The 16,676-nt window shown below is 46.0% G+C and overlaps 1 protein-coding gene across 2 annotated transcripts; it reads left to right on the top strand.

Annotated features, from left to right (window-relative positions):
* Positions 1-43: 43 nt before the first annotated feature.
* Positions 44-15,900, top strand: LOC136373752 (heat shock factor protein 3-like). 2 transcript variants are annotated; one of them, XM_066338724.1, is made up of 13 exons: positions 44-400; positions 1,557-1,665; positions 3,306-3,433; positions 6,299-6,423; positions 7,294-7,369; positions 8,038-8,099; positions 8,518-8,599; positions 8,876-9,009; positions 9,630-9,875; positions 11,087-11,192; positions 11,768-11,833; positions 12,683-12,749; positions 13,329-15,900. In XM_066338724.1, the coding sequence occupies exons 1-13, from the start codon at positions 59-61 to the stop codon at positions 13,658-13,660; spliced, it is 1,875 nt and encodes a 624-aa protein (XP_066194821.1). In that variant the 5' UTR covers positions 44-58; the 3' UTR covers positions 13,661-15,900. The 2 variants fall into 2 exon arrangements, with proteins under 2 accessions (XP_066194821.1, XP_066194822.1); XM_066338725.1 differs by lacking the exon at positions 3,306-3,433 and having other exon boundaries at positions 120-400.
* The last annotated feature ends 776 nt before the right edge of the window (positions 15,901-16,676 follow it).

Genomic DNA, 16,676 nt, shown 5'->3' on the forward strand with positions numbered 1-16,676 from the left:
TGGGATAAGGACAAACCTCCCCGGGGACCCACCGGGGCAGCGGCTGCGGCCCCTTTAAATGCCTGCGGTGACGTCACGCGGCCGCGCGCTCCCCCGGGAGCACAACAAGAGTCACGCTCACGGCCGCCGGGGCGATGGGCGGGGTCTGGTGGCGCCCGCCAATCAGCGGCGGTTCCACGCCGCGGCCCCGCCCCTCGCTGCGTCGCGCGGCCCCGCGCGGCCCGTCCCCGCTCGCGCGGCCCGTCGCGGTCCGAGGATGCGGGAGGCGCCCGCGCTGCCCCGCGGCCCCGCCGCCCCCGCCGCGCCCGCCTCAGGGCCCGTGCCCGTGCCCGGCTTCCTCGCCAAGCTCTGGGCCTTGCTGGAGGATCCGGACAGCGACGACGTCATCTGCTGGAGCAGGGTGAGGTGGCCGCTCGGGCCCGGCCCTGGGAGGCCGCGCGAAGGACTCGAGGGTGGTGAGGGGACGCCGGGCCGCGGCTGCGGAGCCCTGCGGGCGGGCGGTGGCGGACGGTCCCCGGCCCGCCCGGAGCGTGCCTGGCCCGCTTCCCCGCCCCGCTTGCCGCGGTGCTGGCGGAGCGGCGTGTGCGGGGCCGCGCCCGGCGCCGTGCCCGGGCCCTCCCCCGTTGCCCGGGCTCCCCTTCGTGCGGCCCGCGGCCGCGGTGCTGGCGCAGGGGGACGTCCCCGGGGGACAGTCCCGAACTCGCGGTCAACACCGCTCGAGCGGGGAAAGGACGCTGTCAGGAGCCATTAAGTGTCCATTTTCCTTCCGGAGCGGAGACAGATGTGCCCCGCGGGCACAGGACGCGGACGCGCCGACCGGACACTCCAGACATGCACTGTGTTTAATTTTGTTCCCTGTCAATTTTTAAATCCGTAGAGTGTTTCTACACTTTTTTCCATCCGTTTGCCCTTTACAAAGGCAAAAATGAAAAGAAACACAGTATTGTTTTTTTCATGAACGACATAGAAGTCGTTCATGAAGAGAACATAAAAGTGATGCAAAAGGCTTTTCCTGTTTCCAGGAAGTTTGATCTTGAGCATATGATAAATCTGGCACTGCTTGTGTCACACTTACGCCTGGTCACCGCTGGGTTGTGTTGTCTGAACTTTCGGTTACACAGCAACGTTACGTGGTTATTTTTAGTGATGACATAACACATACAATGGAAGAATCTTGTCAGGAGCTGGGCAGACTGATGAAGGGAGATGAAATCTCTTTAGTGGCATGAATTCCATTTGGCTTGTGCAATGCTTATGTTTCCTGGGGACAAAGGCAGCAGGTTTTTAGAACAATTTTGTTTTGGATTGAGATCGGTGTGTCAGGTGTGTTAAGAAAATTCTTTGTTCAGTAGAAGTGTTCTGTGTAATTGTGTCTTTGCATTCAAAATTTTTAGTCCAGTCCCAAGTATTCAGAAGCCCAGACAGTTCACTTGGCAAAGTCTTTTGCCCTTCTCTGCTGTCAGAACAATCTCTGCCGATTTATGATCTTCACTTAAGAGCAACACTGTAGAAAATCTGTGCTTATTCACTAACTGTTACTTCTGCTTGTTTCCTAGAATGGCGAGAATTTCTGCATTCTGGATGAGCAGAGGTTTGCCAAGGAGCTGCTCCCCAAGTACTTCAAACACAACAATATCTCCAGCTTCATACGGCAGCTCAACATGTGTAAGCATCATCTGTTCCTACATACTCTGTCTGCCAAGTTTATAGCTACTTGGCTTTGGTTTGGATTTCTTTAAACAAGCAAATGGACTTGGCAGCTCTTCCATCCCTGAAAACCTGAGCCCTGGCCTTAAGTTTGCTTTGCGAAAGAAAAGACTGATGGTAGAGCTTGGCTTAGTGTTTGGTTTTTGTTTTTCAGCTCCAAGTCCTTTTGAGTAACAGCTGTAAGAAAATATGTGCTGGTGCCTAAAGGCAGAGTGAGGTTCCCTGAGCTCCAGCATTTCTCTTGCAGCAAACAGATATATCTAGGGGAGCAGAGGCTGTGTGTACACTCATACGCCTAGAATGTGAAAAAAAATTGACTGGATTTTGGGGCCACTGTTGTTCTTGCCTGCTTCCCTGTGTTGGAACCGGATCATTCCCAGTGATGGGCAGGGCTGGACTACATTTCTCATGTTTTCTCTGCTGGATTTGTGAGCATCATTTGGCAGCATTGCCTAGCACATGTACAGCATGGCCAGGCAGAGGGAGCAGTGAGGGTGGCTCAGGGGTACAGTGCAGCAACCAACTGGAATGACTGCAGAAGTTTCTGGGACCAATGGAAGGACAAACAGCACAGGAGGTGCTGCCTTAGTTAGAATTTCAGGCTGATGGGGAGGAGCTCTCTGTCCTTGCCCAGTAGGTTTGCCTGATCTCTCTAGCTGATGCCTGTATAGGTTTTGTAACCTATAGCATGGCTAGCACACCTGTTTAGTCTCTGAACAGAGGGTAGATGCTTCCATTCATTTTGTGTGCTTGTATTTGTAAGATCCATCACTTGAGTGACAGAGGATAATCCAAAGAAACAATAATCTCTTCCCTTGTAGCCAGGATGAATGGGAAAAAAAGCAAATATTCCTATGTAAATATACAATATAGTGGCAGCCTCCTTTTCCTGCTGGATATATCCTGGCTTTCTAATAATAGTTGGAGTGCAATAATTTTGTTAAAACCTTGACTGAGGAGTGATGTGGATTGGCCTGTCAGCTGAATTGTGCATCTACCCTGTAGTGTTTGAGCAGTGATGGAAATAGAACTGGGAATATCTTACTTTATGCAGTCTGGTATGAAGAAGGTGCTCTGCTGCAGGTGTTTGCATAGGCAGGCAAAGAACTAATTTTTCTGCCTTGCCTTATTCTGTAGACCATGGTGGTGTATGACAGCATTTGTTTTGATGTGGTGTTGTAGGGATAAAAGGGAAAGTATCATTACTCTGCATCCACTGGGACATGATTCTATTCAAGACGTCGTAATAAATCTCATTTCTGATTAACTGTTGTGAAGGTTTGTACATGGCTGTGATGGTTTGGCCTTGGCTGTCCTGCCCACGGGCACACACTGGCCTCTGCTGTGCAGCTGTGTGTGCAGCCTGCCAAGGGCAGGCAGTGGTACTGTGGACATATTCTCTAGCTGTGGAGATCACAGCAGTGAAATCATGGAGCAATGAGAAAGGCTACCTTGGCTGTTTTTCATAGTTTCTGCTCCCAGTAACTGTAGTGCAGTGGGTGTTTTGGTAGCACTGGACTTTGCTTAAGCTATGTCTATTCCAAGAATATGCCAAGAATATGCTGGAAGAAATGCCTTTGTTTATTTCCTCTCCACAGATGGTTTCAGGAAGGTGATTGCTCTGGAGAATGGTATAATTACAGCAGAGAAAAGTTCAGTCATTGAGTTCCAGCACCCTTTCTTCAAGCAAGGGAAGGCACATTTACTGGAAAACATCAAGCGCAAGGTATAGTCTAAGCACATATTTACTTCACTTAGCTGTGAAAAGTGTCTTAGCAGGAGCACAAGTGGGTGTTTCAAACACAGCCAGCAAATACCATGGGAACCAAGGTAACTCCCTCATGCTGCCAGGCCAGTGCTTGGCTGGGCCTCCCTGTGCCAGTGCTTGGACAAAACCTGCTCTGCTCTTGGTCCTGAGCTGGGGTAGGACCACGTTCTGCATCATCAAACCACAGCTCTTCTCCACAGAGGTCACATCCTGATTGCAGCTTAGCATGGTCTGCAGTTCTGTCAGCACCTCCAGCTCTGAGAAAGGCACAAAGTGAAAGGAGCAAAAGAAAATAAATTCCCATTTGGCGCGCATTAAAAATTAGTAAGGTCATTGGTAACCAGTTCATTTGGATGAGTTTGAGTAAATTATATTGCTCCTCTAAAACTGTGTTGCCTCTAAGCTGCATCCTGATGAGCACTTTCTGCTTTTCTTTTGTACATTCAGGCCTTGTCTGACCTGTTTCTGCACAGATATCTATCCTCTGTTGGCACATTACGGCCCACAATATCCTGAGGAAAAGAGTATCATGATACATCACGTTGACATTTGAACAGCAGAATCTTTTCTTTATTCTGTCGTCAGGTGTGGCTGTATTGCCCGGGGTAATAAAAGTCCAGGGTAGGCTGGAGAGCCACAATCATGTTTGGATTGATTCTTCACTGAGCTGCCCCTGCTTGGAGCCAGGATCGATTGAGTGGCTCTGGCTCAGGCCTGTGCTCCCCACGCTGCTGTGACCAGCGTGTCCCAGCCTGCACGCCCGGCAGGGCAGGTGCACAGTGATGTCAGGTGTGGCTCCATGTGTCCCAGGGGTGGTGCACTGGGTGGAGTGTTCTAGATGGAAAGACAAAAGCTCTGCTCAGTGCCAAGGACATTCTTAGGAAGTGTTGAATAGTTTGGGGAAAGATACTCTTTGTTGCACAGGAAATGTTAGTGATTTTTTTGCAAAACAGTCAGTAATTTTCTTGCTCTTTCACTGTCTGGAATGGGGTTATATTCCTGTATTGGCTATAAACTGTACTTCAAGCCTCTGTCAGAACTGCAGGTTTGAATGCAGGACTTGCTTTACTTATTCTCTTTCACTTTTAGCTCTGCTAGTGTATAGATACCCTGTGTATCTTCACAGAATACCAGAACAGTTTGAGTTGGAAGGCACCTTAGAGCTCATCTCATTCCACCCACTGCAATGGGCTGGGACACCTCCCACTAGACCAGGTTGCTCCATCCCCATCCAACAAGGGATGGGACAGCCAAGTTTCCCTGGGCAGCCTGTGCCAGTGCCACAACCCAAGGACTGGACACCTGGATAAGCCAGCCGGGGACTCTGTAGAGCAGTTGCTTGTACTTGGGCAGAGTTTATATTAACTCTTGGGTTTTTTTGGAGGCTAACTGCATTTGGAATTCACACCCGCTTCCTGCAACTTTTGGTTGTGTTTCATCAGAGAGGTGGTGTGCTGAAGAGATATCAGACAGCCTTGAATTCCATTTGGGATTCACCCTGTGTACATTAGCATAAGTTATTAACTGCAGCAAAAAGCAAAGCATCTAGACTGCAGACAGGGAGAACTGTCAGACCCTTCAGTCCATCCTTTGCACCATGGGATTGTGTCAAGAAAGTAGTTGGTCATGTGTTAGAAATGATTGCACAACAGCTGTGGTCAGTTCCAGCACAAAGGGATGAGATGTTGGTTTATGACACCATAGGTTCATTTCTGATTATTCCACTCCCCTTTGGAAGACAAGATGTGTGAGCCAACCTGCACAGAAGTTACCTCAGACCTCAGCAGGCCAATCCCACATTGGTGCTTCCACCTCCCCCTTAGAATCCACATGAAATGCTTTCACACCCTCCTTGGAATTTAGCAGAGTAACAGGAAAACTCCCAGCAGGCTGTAGGTTGGAAGAGACACTGATGCAACTCCATGTGGCTCAATTACAGCCAATATTTGGCAAAATGATGTTCAGAATTATGCCCACAAAACCTGGATGTGTCATTCAGTCATGGGCCTGTGATGGCTTATTCAAAATCCTGAATTGTGTTGCAACCAACAATGCTTCTGCTGCAGAGAGAGTTGCTGAAGGAACTGGAAAATGTTTAATATAGAAGTGCAGGAAGGAGATAGTGAACTTTTTGCTCTCTGATGGCTCTTCCACCATCGTCTGAAGTAGCAACATTCACAGACTGTTCTGTGAGCAGAAGAGCAGTTTGGACTCTTCTTTCTGCAGACAAGTCTCTTCATAACTTTAAAATGTCATTGAGCAGAGAGGTGGTAGAGGAAACACTAATAGGGGAATCTGCAATTCAACTGGCGTGGGATAAATTTTCGGATTGAGTAGGGTGCATCTAACTAGGCACCTTCATCTCCCACTAACTAAATGGAAAATTGTTACTCCTTTGTTGACAGATTTACCCACAGCTAGAAGGAATATGATCATCTTGTTCTTCCACCATCAGCTGTGGGGTTTTTTTTGGGTGGTGTTTGCTCTGTGACACTAGAGGGCAAACTGTCACCAGGCCTGGCAGAGAGCCCCCAGGGAAAGCCCTTTGCAGTCGGTGGGTTTTATTGTGAATTATAGTCATGAATCTTCTGTCTCCAGGTACAAAGTGCTAACCTCATGTTTTCACTGGCATCTTGTTTTTTCCCTATAGTGCAGCCTGTCCTAAGGATTGTCACCTGTAGCAGTTGTGGTGTTTTTTGCCACGTAAGAATTGCAGTCTTACCTGGTCTTCTGATGGGGCTTGGTCCTGCCCTGCAGGCTGACTGCACTCTCCCTGCAGCAAAGTATGCACTGTTTGTAGTAAAGCGTGTGTACCTGTTCTAGGTGTCTGCAGTGAGGACTGAGGATCTCAAGGTCTGCTCAGAGGATTTGCACAAGGTCCTGTCTGAGGTGCAGGAGATGAGAGAGCAGCAGAACAACATGGACGTCAGGCTGGCTAACATGAAGAGGTAGACTCGGCTGTTTCGGGGTGCTTACACACTGAATGTTGCTTGTACCTGATGGAGATTGGCTAAATATGGGTTTCATTTGAACTAGAAACAGGTGAAGCTATATTTTTCTCTTAAGAATGCCTATTCCACCCCACACAACATTCTGAATCTTGTTTGGTTTTGTAATTCAGTTACAGACTGGAGATTTAGACTGAGAGTTTGTTGGCTGCCTTGCAATTTAACTCTGGTTGCCAGCACCTGTAGTAGTTTTTTAGGTCAATAAGAACATTTCATTTTTTGAACATAAACAGGGTTGGATGCAGTGACGGACAATTTGTATTTTGTTTTCTTTCTAACTGGAAGTGGACTTTGTACATCCTCATCTCTGTTCTCTCAGATCCCCTTCATATAGGCACTGGTAATCCATTCAGGTCACTGGTATGCCAGCAGATACCAACCAGAGTTCAGGAGATACCTTTCTCTCTTTGTTCCTTAAAAAAAACACCAACAACCAAGTCCCTTGAACACCACCTCTAGATCTGTCCCAAGGCTGTCAGTGTTTGGAAACAGGCTGAGTGTAATACGAAGTCCTTATTCAACAGCTTTGAGGCTTTGAAGGAATACCTCAGATCAAGATTATTGGTGGAGCAGCAGAGGAGGATGAGGGTGTCCTTATTAAGTGAGTGTTTGTTGCTGATGCTGGAAAATGGAGTTAAGTTAACCTAGAGTTTATACTAGTGGATCCAATTAACTGAGGGTTAGTTATCCACAGAGGGAATGTTGCCATTGGTTCTGCAAGGTACTCTAAAAGGTTTGAAAGCTGTAAAACTAGAGCATATAAAGTAAACTCTGTTCATCCTCTGTCTTCTGATTTATTCTGCATTGCAGAGAAAATAAGGCCCTGTGGAAAGAAGTGGCAGTTCTAAGGCAGAAGCACAGTCAACAACAGAAGCTGCTGTCTAAGGTACCATTGCAGCATCTTCAGTGCTACCATCCTTATTCCTGCCTCTGTGATACTTCATGGCATTCTTTGCTTATGTAGAATGACAAATGACACAGAGCTGAACAGGCTGTATTAATACAGCATAAAGAAAAATGTTCACAGTTCCTGAGTGTCCCAGAAGTAGCACAGTAAAGAACCACAAGCAAAGCGCTAAGGAAAAGTCATAGTAGGATGACAGTGTGTGGAGACAGTGCATGGTAACAGGAGCCCAGAACTTGAGAGATTGCAGGCACATGGAATGGAGTCTCTGAAAGATCTTGGACCAGGATACACTTAGACCACTTGAGAAGTGAACTTGGAATGCAGAAACCGTAGGAGCTTGCACAATGGAAAAGAATTTCTCTGGTTTATTCCTCAGCTGTTTCTGGTCTGGAATCCTCTAGTGACCTGTGCTGTTATATTGCATTAAAAAAAAAAAAAGCCAACTGTGCAAGTGGGCTAATTTTTCTGTGTAGTTTGTAACTGTTGCTTTGTTTTTTAAGATACAATTGCAAATGGATTTTTTAAATACCTGTTAATTTTTGTCATGTAACTATATCATTTTATAGTATAATCAGAATTAAGCATTTAATGTTAGGATTGCTATGCTGACCACTTGGTTCTGGTTTTCTTTTGTTTTTCCGTTTTAGATTCTTCAATTTATACTAAGTCTGATGCGAGGAAATTATATTGTTGGGGTCAAAAGAAAAAGGTAACTACTTGATAGGTCCCAGATCAATGTCAGATGTGAATTGTAGGGATAAATCAGTTTCTATTGTGTGACAGGTATTTTCATCACTTTTATATTCAAAAGTGAGAAAGCTGATGAAAGTTCAATCAAGCACAGAATAAGTATTTCCTCCTTATCACTAAAACGGGTGGGAAGAGAAAATTCCGTACGTTTTCAATTCCAAAATGGTAAATACCAAAACGTGTACACATCACTGAGTTCTTGCAGACTACAGTGTGTGTGTAGTACAGGGCTGCCTGCAGGACCCTTCCTGACACACATTCCCAAAAGCCAGGCTTCTTAGGAGGGCAAGAATAATTACCATTACTGCCTGTCTTTGGCACTGCTGCAGCTCTTCCCTCTGGCAGTCAGGATGTACTAAAGCTGTGCTTTGTCTCAGGTCTCTCACGGATGCTGCGGGTGCCTCACCCTCCAAGTACAGTCGTCAGTATGTCCGCATCCCTGTGGAGAGTGGCCAAGCTGTAAGTCTCCCCAGGGACAGAGGCAGTGGGTTTGACAGGATGATACACAGTGATATCAGTCTTCCTTATAGCTACAGATACCCTAACCTGGTAATCAAATGCTCTCCCTTTTGTAGTAGGCAGCTTTAGAGCAATTTACTCTGGCTGTAAAATCAGTGCGACTGGTCACAGATGAAATGTTAACAGGAAAGAGAAGCTGCAAGCAGAATGGGGCTTCAATGTGAAAAAATAAAAGGTCAGAGCCTGTGATTTACTCCTTCTGTGCTGTATCTGCAGATGGCTTTTTCTGAGCATAGTGCAGATGAAGAGGATGGACATGGTTCAGGTCTGATAATCCGAGATATCACTGACACCCTGGAAAATGCCACCAATGGCCTCCTTGCTGTGGCACACACAAGTGGCAGAGCCAGGTATGCCCGAAGTATATGAAGTATTTATGATGGTGATTGCAGGTTTAATTTGCTAAGGCTTTTCTGTCTGTTCAACAAATGAACACATACTTGACTTCTCAGCTGAAAAGGGACCTAAAAGCATATATATATATATATATATAGGTTTCTCATAATCCAAAATGTATATAGATTGCTAACAAATCAGGATGTATAGTTTTATCTCCAGTTGCAATACTGCTCTCACTAAGCATATCCTAGGGAAGGCATTCTCTATGCGGCAACAGACTTTACTGAAAACCCATTTAGTTGTTAATACCCACAGTGACATATGGACTGATTTGGAATCTTTTCAGAGTCTGTTAGGAGTTTCCCTCCTGACTATATACTATATACTATATACTATATTGCTGCTTTTTGCCTGGGAAGAAGAGGCATTTTGCTCTAATACATGGTCTCTGTATAAGCTGTAGTAAGAGATTCTTCATCTGCCACTTTACTGCTTTTTCTAAAGACCAGTTTGTTACTTGAATCCTTGATTGGCATAATCTTACTAACATTTTGGATACTAAACCTGAAATGACTAATAATGCAGTTGATAAATTCTCCTGTGTGTTGTTTCTGTTTGGGTCACATTTTAGAGAGCCACAGGCAGCCGTGGATCCTGGCTTACCTCTTTGTCAAGTATCACAGCCAAGTGAGTTAAATTGTGCAGAACCTGTCCCATCAGTTCCTATGAATGATGTCAGCAAATCCAGCGAAGTAGGCACAGCTGCTGTGGAGCTCCACACTGCACAGCCAAATGCTCCAGAGGACCCCGTGTCAGTAATTGACTCCATCTTAAATGAGAACAGCTCTGGAAACCAAAATGATCCTTTGCTGGACAGGTATTAACTTGTTTCTGAAAAGTGTTATGCTGTTGTCACCTTGTGGGATCCTGTCAGAGTTTTGGAGGGTGCATTGTTTGGCAGAACATAGAGAATTAGGTTTTGAATTGTCATTGACAAAGTGCATTCTTGCATCTTTGTTACCAGGGCTTGAAAAAGCCAAGTGTTGGCATCACACATTTAAAAAGGGCAAATACCCTCTTGCCTTTATGGTAACACGCATGCCTGACTGCTGGTGCATCCATCAGTGTGCCCCATCAGCCCACTGCTGTCACTGCCAGGTGCTGCCAAGCAGCAGGTGCAGGGTACTGATCTCAGGCAGGCACTCTGGGTACTTTGTTCCTGGAACCTGGATATGGATTGTCCTGGTGGTCACCTCACTGTCCTTTCCTTCTCTGCCTCTCATTTGTACAAAGCTGTTTCCCATGTGCCCTATCAGATCACACAGCCCTGGATCAGGCTGTGGGTTCCCACCCCACTGTGGCTGCAGGAGAGCTCTATCAAGGACAAAGCTTTAACCCTTGCTCCTACAGCTCTTCTGCTGTGGTCAGCAGCAGGTAGGAGGGTATGGGATGGTGTCCCAGCATTCATATGGTATGAAGGCACTGCTATATCTTTCCTCCTGGGCACTGCAGGATGTGGGGCAGTGCCTTGGAACTGCCCGTTCCTCAATGCTGGGAATTCAGTACAGGAACACCTCATGGCATAGCAAGACATGCAGTGTGGGCACTGTGCCTGCAGCTGCCTTCTCAGGTTCTTCACTGCCCCTCATGTCCTGCCCACTGTCCCTGAAACACGTCCAGTTTGGCAACAAGCTGATGTTTCAAAGCAGGTAGAGTTCCTTCAGGCCCAGATTATTTCCAGCCATTTGTTTATCATTTATTGTCCCAGGGCAAAGCCATCAGACCTTTATTTAAACTTTATTTATATTGGTGTACAGGCTGGGATCTGAGAACATTCACCAGATACTGAAATGAGGGAAGAAGTAGGTAAGGAAGGAGGAACTGCTTTTTGACCTGGTAGCTGTAGTTGTGCTTGCTCAGGGAGTCTTCCTTGCTCCTGTACCTCAAAGAGCTGGCATGAAAGGTGATACAGGAATGCAGTTTCATCTATTTGGCTATTCTGGATTGTAGGCAGCCTGCCCTGTGGGGCAAGAGAAGCTCCTGCCTGCAAGCTGTGCCTTACAGTGCTCTGTAATTTCATCTTTTTAGGGAGGAAATTCAGGATTTTCTGAACTGCATCGATGCCAGCCTTGAAGAGCTCCAAACAATGCTGTCAGGGAAGCAGTACAACTTTGGTGCTGAAGCATTCAGCGACGTGAGTGTGTTCTCACTGTTTCTCATTTCTGAGAAATACTCAGAATTCATGCTCAGGCTGTGTCATGAAATGCTGCTACTTTATTCCATGTTGTAATGGGTAAGAGGTAGGAACATCTTGAAAAGCAAATAGTTACAAATAGAATGATTCACAGGTATTCACAGTGTACAGGGTAATACTGGGAGCCTTTCCCAGGTCATATAGGATTCCTGTTCTACAGATCTGAAGGGGGGAAAAAAAAAGGAAGCAATTTGCCTTACTTCTCTTTCTCAAGCCTAATCACATACCATCACATTGTGAATGTGTATTTGATTCATCTGGATGATACGGATAATATGGAGCGAAATTTAGCTGTATTCCTGGAATCAGTGTGGAAATAGGGTAACCTTTTCCCCTCCTGTGACCTCAATTTACTGCCACAGCTTGAAGCTCCCAGCTGAAGCCCATGGAAGTGCCACTGTCCCCATGCTTCAGTGGAAGGAGCAGCACACTAGGTCCTGCAGTCCTTTTAGGAGCTCGCTGCAGTTTTATTTCAAGAACTTCATTAGTTGACATATGGTTGGTTTTATTTTCAGACATTCAATCCGGAGCTGCCAGCCCTGGATATGAACTTGATGGAAACTCCCCCTGGTATTGAAAATGTAAGAGTAAGATTTACTTCTGTGGTGGGGAGGATGAATGTGATGCTGGGAGTTGAATCTTACTTGATGCAACTTAAAGGTGGGAACAGGGTTGATGGCACAGGGTGACACTACTCGTTCATCTCGTCCAGCTGACTCCAGGGTTTCAATTATCAGTGTTGGCATGTTGGAATTTAAGAGAGATCTCATGATAATTTCCAGTCCTGCACTCATTGTGCAGTCATACACTTGAAATACCTGTCTGAAGACTGAAGGAAAAGTACTAAATGAAAATTGTAATGCAGTATACTGTAGTCCTTCTGAACATGGCTCTATGGGATTTCCTCAGAAGGTACACAGAAGTTCAGCACAAACTTACTTCTCTTGGTCCAGTTCCTGAAATTGATTCATACTATTTAAAAAAATACCCTTGCAAGTGTTGTTTTTGTTGTAGTCCTGAAATAATATTTAAACTAGGATTTCCCAGTAAGAAGGGTTTTGACTACAACTGATGTAATATGCAGCTGTGTTTAAGCAGTGCCTGCAGCATTCAATTACATGATGAAATCATGTTTAACTGTTACCCCAACAAGACTGATTATAATAAAGCTTCTGGTTTGGAAGGTAAAACAAGTGTTTGCTAGTCAGAAGCTTGTTTTTATTTAGTATGTTAAGTTTGTCTGTATTTCACCATGCCTCCTTCTGAGAGCTCCTGTGTGCAGGCCTTTGTGTGCAATGACAGGCTCATTGCTCAGTTGCTCCATCTCTCTTCCCTCCTCCTTTTACAACTAATTCTGTTAACCAGTCAGTAAAAACTTCCATTTTGTTGTTGTTAAGCATCCCATCTTAACTCTGTCTGCTTTGTTTCAGATGGCAAACTTGGCAGAGGGCACTGAAGGTCTGGGAGCGAGTGAGAGGGAAACAACAGGAAGCAAAGGTGAGCAGGAAGAAACACACAGTGCTGTGGTACCTCCACACTCTTTGAAAACTGTGTATTGAAATGGAATTGTAGCCTATAATATCTCCTTCTTTGGTCTGGTCTTAAGCTTTTTGTGAAGACTGTAATGTTTCACTGATCTTGAAGCTGTGTCTCAGTCTTAAAAGGCCCATGCTGTGCCCTGTGGTGTTTCACATAAAAAACATGGTCCCATCCTGTGTCCTTTTCCACATGGAAATGTGACACGGGTGCCACAGTGGGGAGCAGAAATACAAATGCCCATGTGGCAGTATCTGCTACAGAGGCTGTGATCTCCCCAAAGGCAGAGCTGCTCAGGTTACCTCTGCAGTGCTGCCAGTGCATGCTGTGAGAGTCAGGGGTTGGAGTGGACCTCAGGCACTGATGTTTCCAGGCACAGGGGCCCTGGCTTCACTCTTGACAGCCTTGGGTGTAGGGTTTGTCCCAGCTCAGCTTGGGCTTTCCTGTAGTGCATCAAGTCTGAAGCAACCTCTCCAGTTTCCTTGCCTTGAATAAGAGCCTTCAGCTGGTGAAACAGTTTGAACTGTGTTTTTCCCTCAGATATGCAGCTGATCCAGTACCGGGCCAACCCTTTGCTTTCATTATTTGAAGAGCTGCCTCCAGGTGAAGCTGCAGGGAAGGTGGATGATCCGAAAGACCTTCTGCTGCCTCCCCTGGAGGAGAAACCTGTTCTCCAGCCTCCATCAGCCAGTGGAACCGTTGTGCCACTTGCAGCTCCAGCAAGCCAGGCTGAGCCTCTGGACACTCTGGGAATGGGTGATCCACCTCTCCTCCCAGAAGATGGGAATGGAGAGTATAAACTGTTTCCACTCTTGCTTCTCAGTCCTGTTGCTAATTTCATAGATGAGGCCTCCGAGATAGAAATTTCTTGAACTCATAGAACATCTGTAACTGGCTTAGTGCTATGGAATAACCACCAAAGGAGTGGAGCAGCAAAAAGTGTGAGCTTGGTCCTCTCCTGCTTCCTGGGGATCCTGCTCTGTGCAGACTAATGGAAGTTCTCTTGCTGCAAGCAGAGAGCACATCTGGGAGAACTGAACACAAGCTCAACAACATCAAGAGCTGGTGGAGTGAAGGCACCAGACAGAGGGGAAGAACAACAACCCTGTAAACATACCACAGTGTATTCCATAACTTTTTATCCAATATTCTTATTGCAAGCGGAAATCTGTTTGTATCCTGTTTGTAAAGTTTGGCTGGATTTTCTTTTGGTTGTTTTTTTTTTGTTTGTTTGTTGGTTTGGTTTGGTTTGGTTTTTTGTGGGGGGGTGGTGTTTGTTTTTATGAGTTGGATAGTAATGTGATGTGTAATATTTTAAACCTGGGGTTTACTGTTTGGAGAGCCTGCTTCAATAGGTGGCTTGCCTACTGTTTGAAATTAAGTTGTTTTTAAATTTTATTTTTAATTTGAGATTTCTTTTTTGATAGTTACTGGCTACAGTTGTTTGCATCTGCTTAGATTACTTTCATACTCCTAGATTTGCTCCTAGGTATAGGGAACATTTTTCCTATGGAAAATTACATTTAACTGTGGAGTATTATTTTTTAACATGCTAGCACACATCCATTGCCCTGGATTGTAGGAGTTGTGGTAGGAAGTGCTTGCCCCCCGTGTAGCGCTGATTTCTCATGCACATTGCATGGCATTCGGGGTAACCTCCCCCGAGTTCACAAGTGGTATGTCCTTGGAGATGGTCAGTAGGACAGATTCAGGTTTAGCAAAGGCCAGCAGCTGTCCCTAAAGTGAGAAGGGGAGCCCCTGGGGTGCCTTGCACTGACACAGTGTCACATCAAGGTATCTCTGTGCTGCTAGCAGCTATTGTTCCCTGGCCCTGTATGGACACCAGGTTTCACACTGCAGTTTCTGCCTGTGGAATCTTAAAGCCAAATTAATCCTGATGCATCTGTGTCTTTTGACAATGAATTACTTAAGCTAGTGTCTACTTCACCAAAAAGTCTTTCCCCAGTGTTTCTTTTGGCACTGTTTCCCACGTTCTCTGAGCAGCTGCACTGTGGAGCTGAGCCCCAGCACCAGTGGAGCAGCAAGTTGTGTGCTAGTACCAAACATGTCACAGCTTCACTAGCCCACACAAACCTGCTATGTGCAGAAGTGACAGCAAGCTGCTGGGGCTGTAAGAGGCCTGGATGCAGGTAGAAACACCCTTGGATAATATCACCTGATATTTCCTACCAGCACAGTTACTTTAATTTTTTTTCCAGTTTTAGGAATTCAGGCTACCTGCAGGCTTTGTTCTCTCTAATGTTCCTGAACTAATAAGTGCTGAGCTCTTTCATATTCGAGAATCCAAGGTAGATATTCTGAAGCCTGCTAGATAATGCATGTTACCTGTGCTGGCCCAACCTGATTGGATTTGTGCTTCACTGTCAAATCTCTGCAGAGGAAGGCCCTGCTCCTGAGTGTATAACACCTTCAGTGTCATTTTCTTTCTGTGCTTCTGTACCTGTTCTTACCTCGTGACTGTTCTCATTTCCATCCTTTGAATTGCCTTTTGTCAAATTTGTCTTATTCAAGCCTTTATAGTCTTTCTTTCCCTGACTTGTTGAGGCCAAGGGCTGAATAGTCTCAAGTTTTCATGAGCTGAAGGGATAGGGGGAGGTGAGCATGTTGTGTCTGTCCCAGGTCAGGTTTGGTATGTTAACTCCTTCTCAAAGGCCACAATTTTGCCAAGAGTTAATCAGTGAAAACCAGGATTTTCTGGTGTGCTGTTTGACAGCACCATGCAGACAACAGAGTTGTTGTGGGAGGTTGATCTGCACCTCTGACTCCCTGTGCTGGTTGGACTGTAATTTCTGTCATGGATTAGTGTCACGTTCCTCTGTCTCAGAGTCCTCTCCCCTCAGCACAGCTCACTGTCAGATATTGGGTCTGAGTGCATCATGGGTTTTTAATATACTTTCTCTCTTAAGAAGTTAAGAAACCAAGGCTTAAGAAAAAAAAAAAAAAGTTTGTGCATCTGTGTGTCTGGTTTATGTACAGGTCCAGGAAAGTATTTGTGCAACTTTCCTAAGAAAGACTGCAATGGAAAGGGGAAGACTGAATAAGAAGAAAAACCCACATGCTGAAGTAATTAAACGCAAAAATTGCAAAAAGATTGCAGTGTTTCTTGTACATTCTTTAGGTGTGTTCCTGTCTGTGCCAATGTTTCCCAAACCTGTTCACTGATTTTTCCAGAATTAAGAGCTTTCATGCTCCTGGAGTGTGGTCTCATGATGCAGCTGCTGCTGGTTCATGAATAACTAGGTTGATAAGGAAAGCCTAGTGTCTGTTTCCAGAGCCTGGGAGAACAGCACCTGGGACAGGTGTTTCAAAAGGGTTGATGTGAAAGCTCAAAATACCGTGTGTGCTGAAAAATACACCAGGTGTAGTGCACATGTTCTCCAGAGACTGCAGTAGGAAAGGCCCTCCATAAGGTGTGATAAAAATACTCACTGGAGATAATAGAAAGAAATGGAACAGCCCAGATCATCTGTAGCACCAGGGGCAGACCCCAGATCTGGCATCCCTGGGCATTACAGTTTTTGTGGGATTTTCCTAGAAGTAAGGAAGTTCATTTCCACTGCCAACGAAAAGGATCTATACAGAACATGCTGCTCTTCGAGATAAGGACACAGCACATGGAGCTATGGACAGACTTTCTGCTATAACGAGCTGGCTGAATCTGCAGCCCAGTGCAGTGCAGCTGCTGCCCAGCCTGTGCCCGAGGCCAGGGGCCAGGCAGTGAGTCACCAGCCTGGGTGGGAACACTCTCCCACTGCAGCCTGAGGTGTCACCAGTTTGTCCCCCTGACCGCAGGGGCCTCGCTGCAGCAGCAGCTTCCTTCCTTCTCCAGCATCAGTGCACATGGCTGCTGCCTCGCTCCTTGGCTTT

The sequence above is a fragment of the Sylvia atricapilla genome, chromosome Z (assembly GCF_009819655.1).
Source record: "Sylvia atricapilla isolate bSylAtr1 chromosome Z, bSylAtr1.pri, whole genome shotgun sequence".
Lineage (NCBI taxonomy): Eukaryota > Metazoa > Chordata > Aves > Passeriformes > Sylviidae > Sylvia > Sylvia atricapilla.

Bases quoted from the DNA above. Each gene is read 5' to 3' on its own strand.
- LOC136373752 (XM_066338724.1), top strand. From the start codon at position 59: ATGCCTGCGGTGACGTCACGCGGCCGCGCGCTCCCCCGGGAGCACAAC. The intron at 3,434-6,298 runs GTATAGTCTAAG...TACCTGTTCTAG, and splicing joins TGGAAAACATCAAGCGCAAG to GTGTCTGCAGTGAGGACTGA. The intron at 6,424-7,293 runs GTAGACTCGGCT...TCTGCATTGCAG, and splicing joins AGGCTGGCTAACATGAAGAG to AGAAAATAAGGCCCTGTGGA.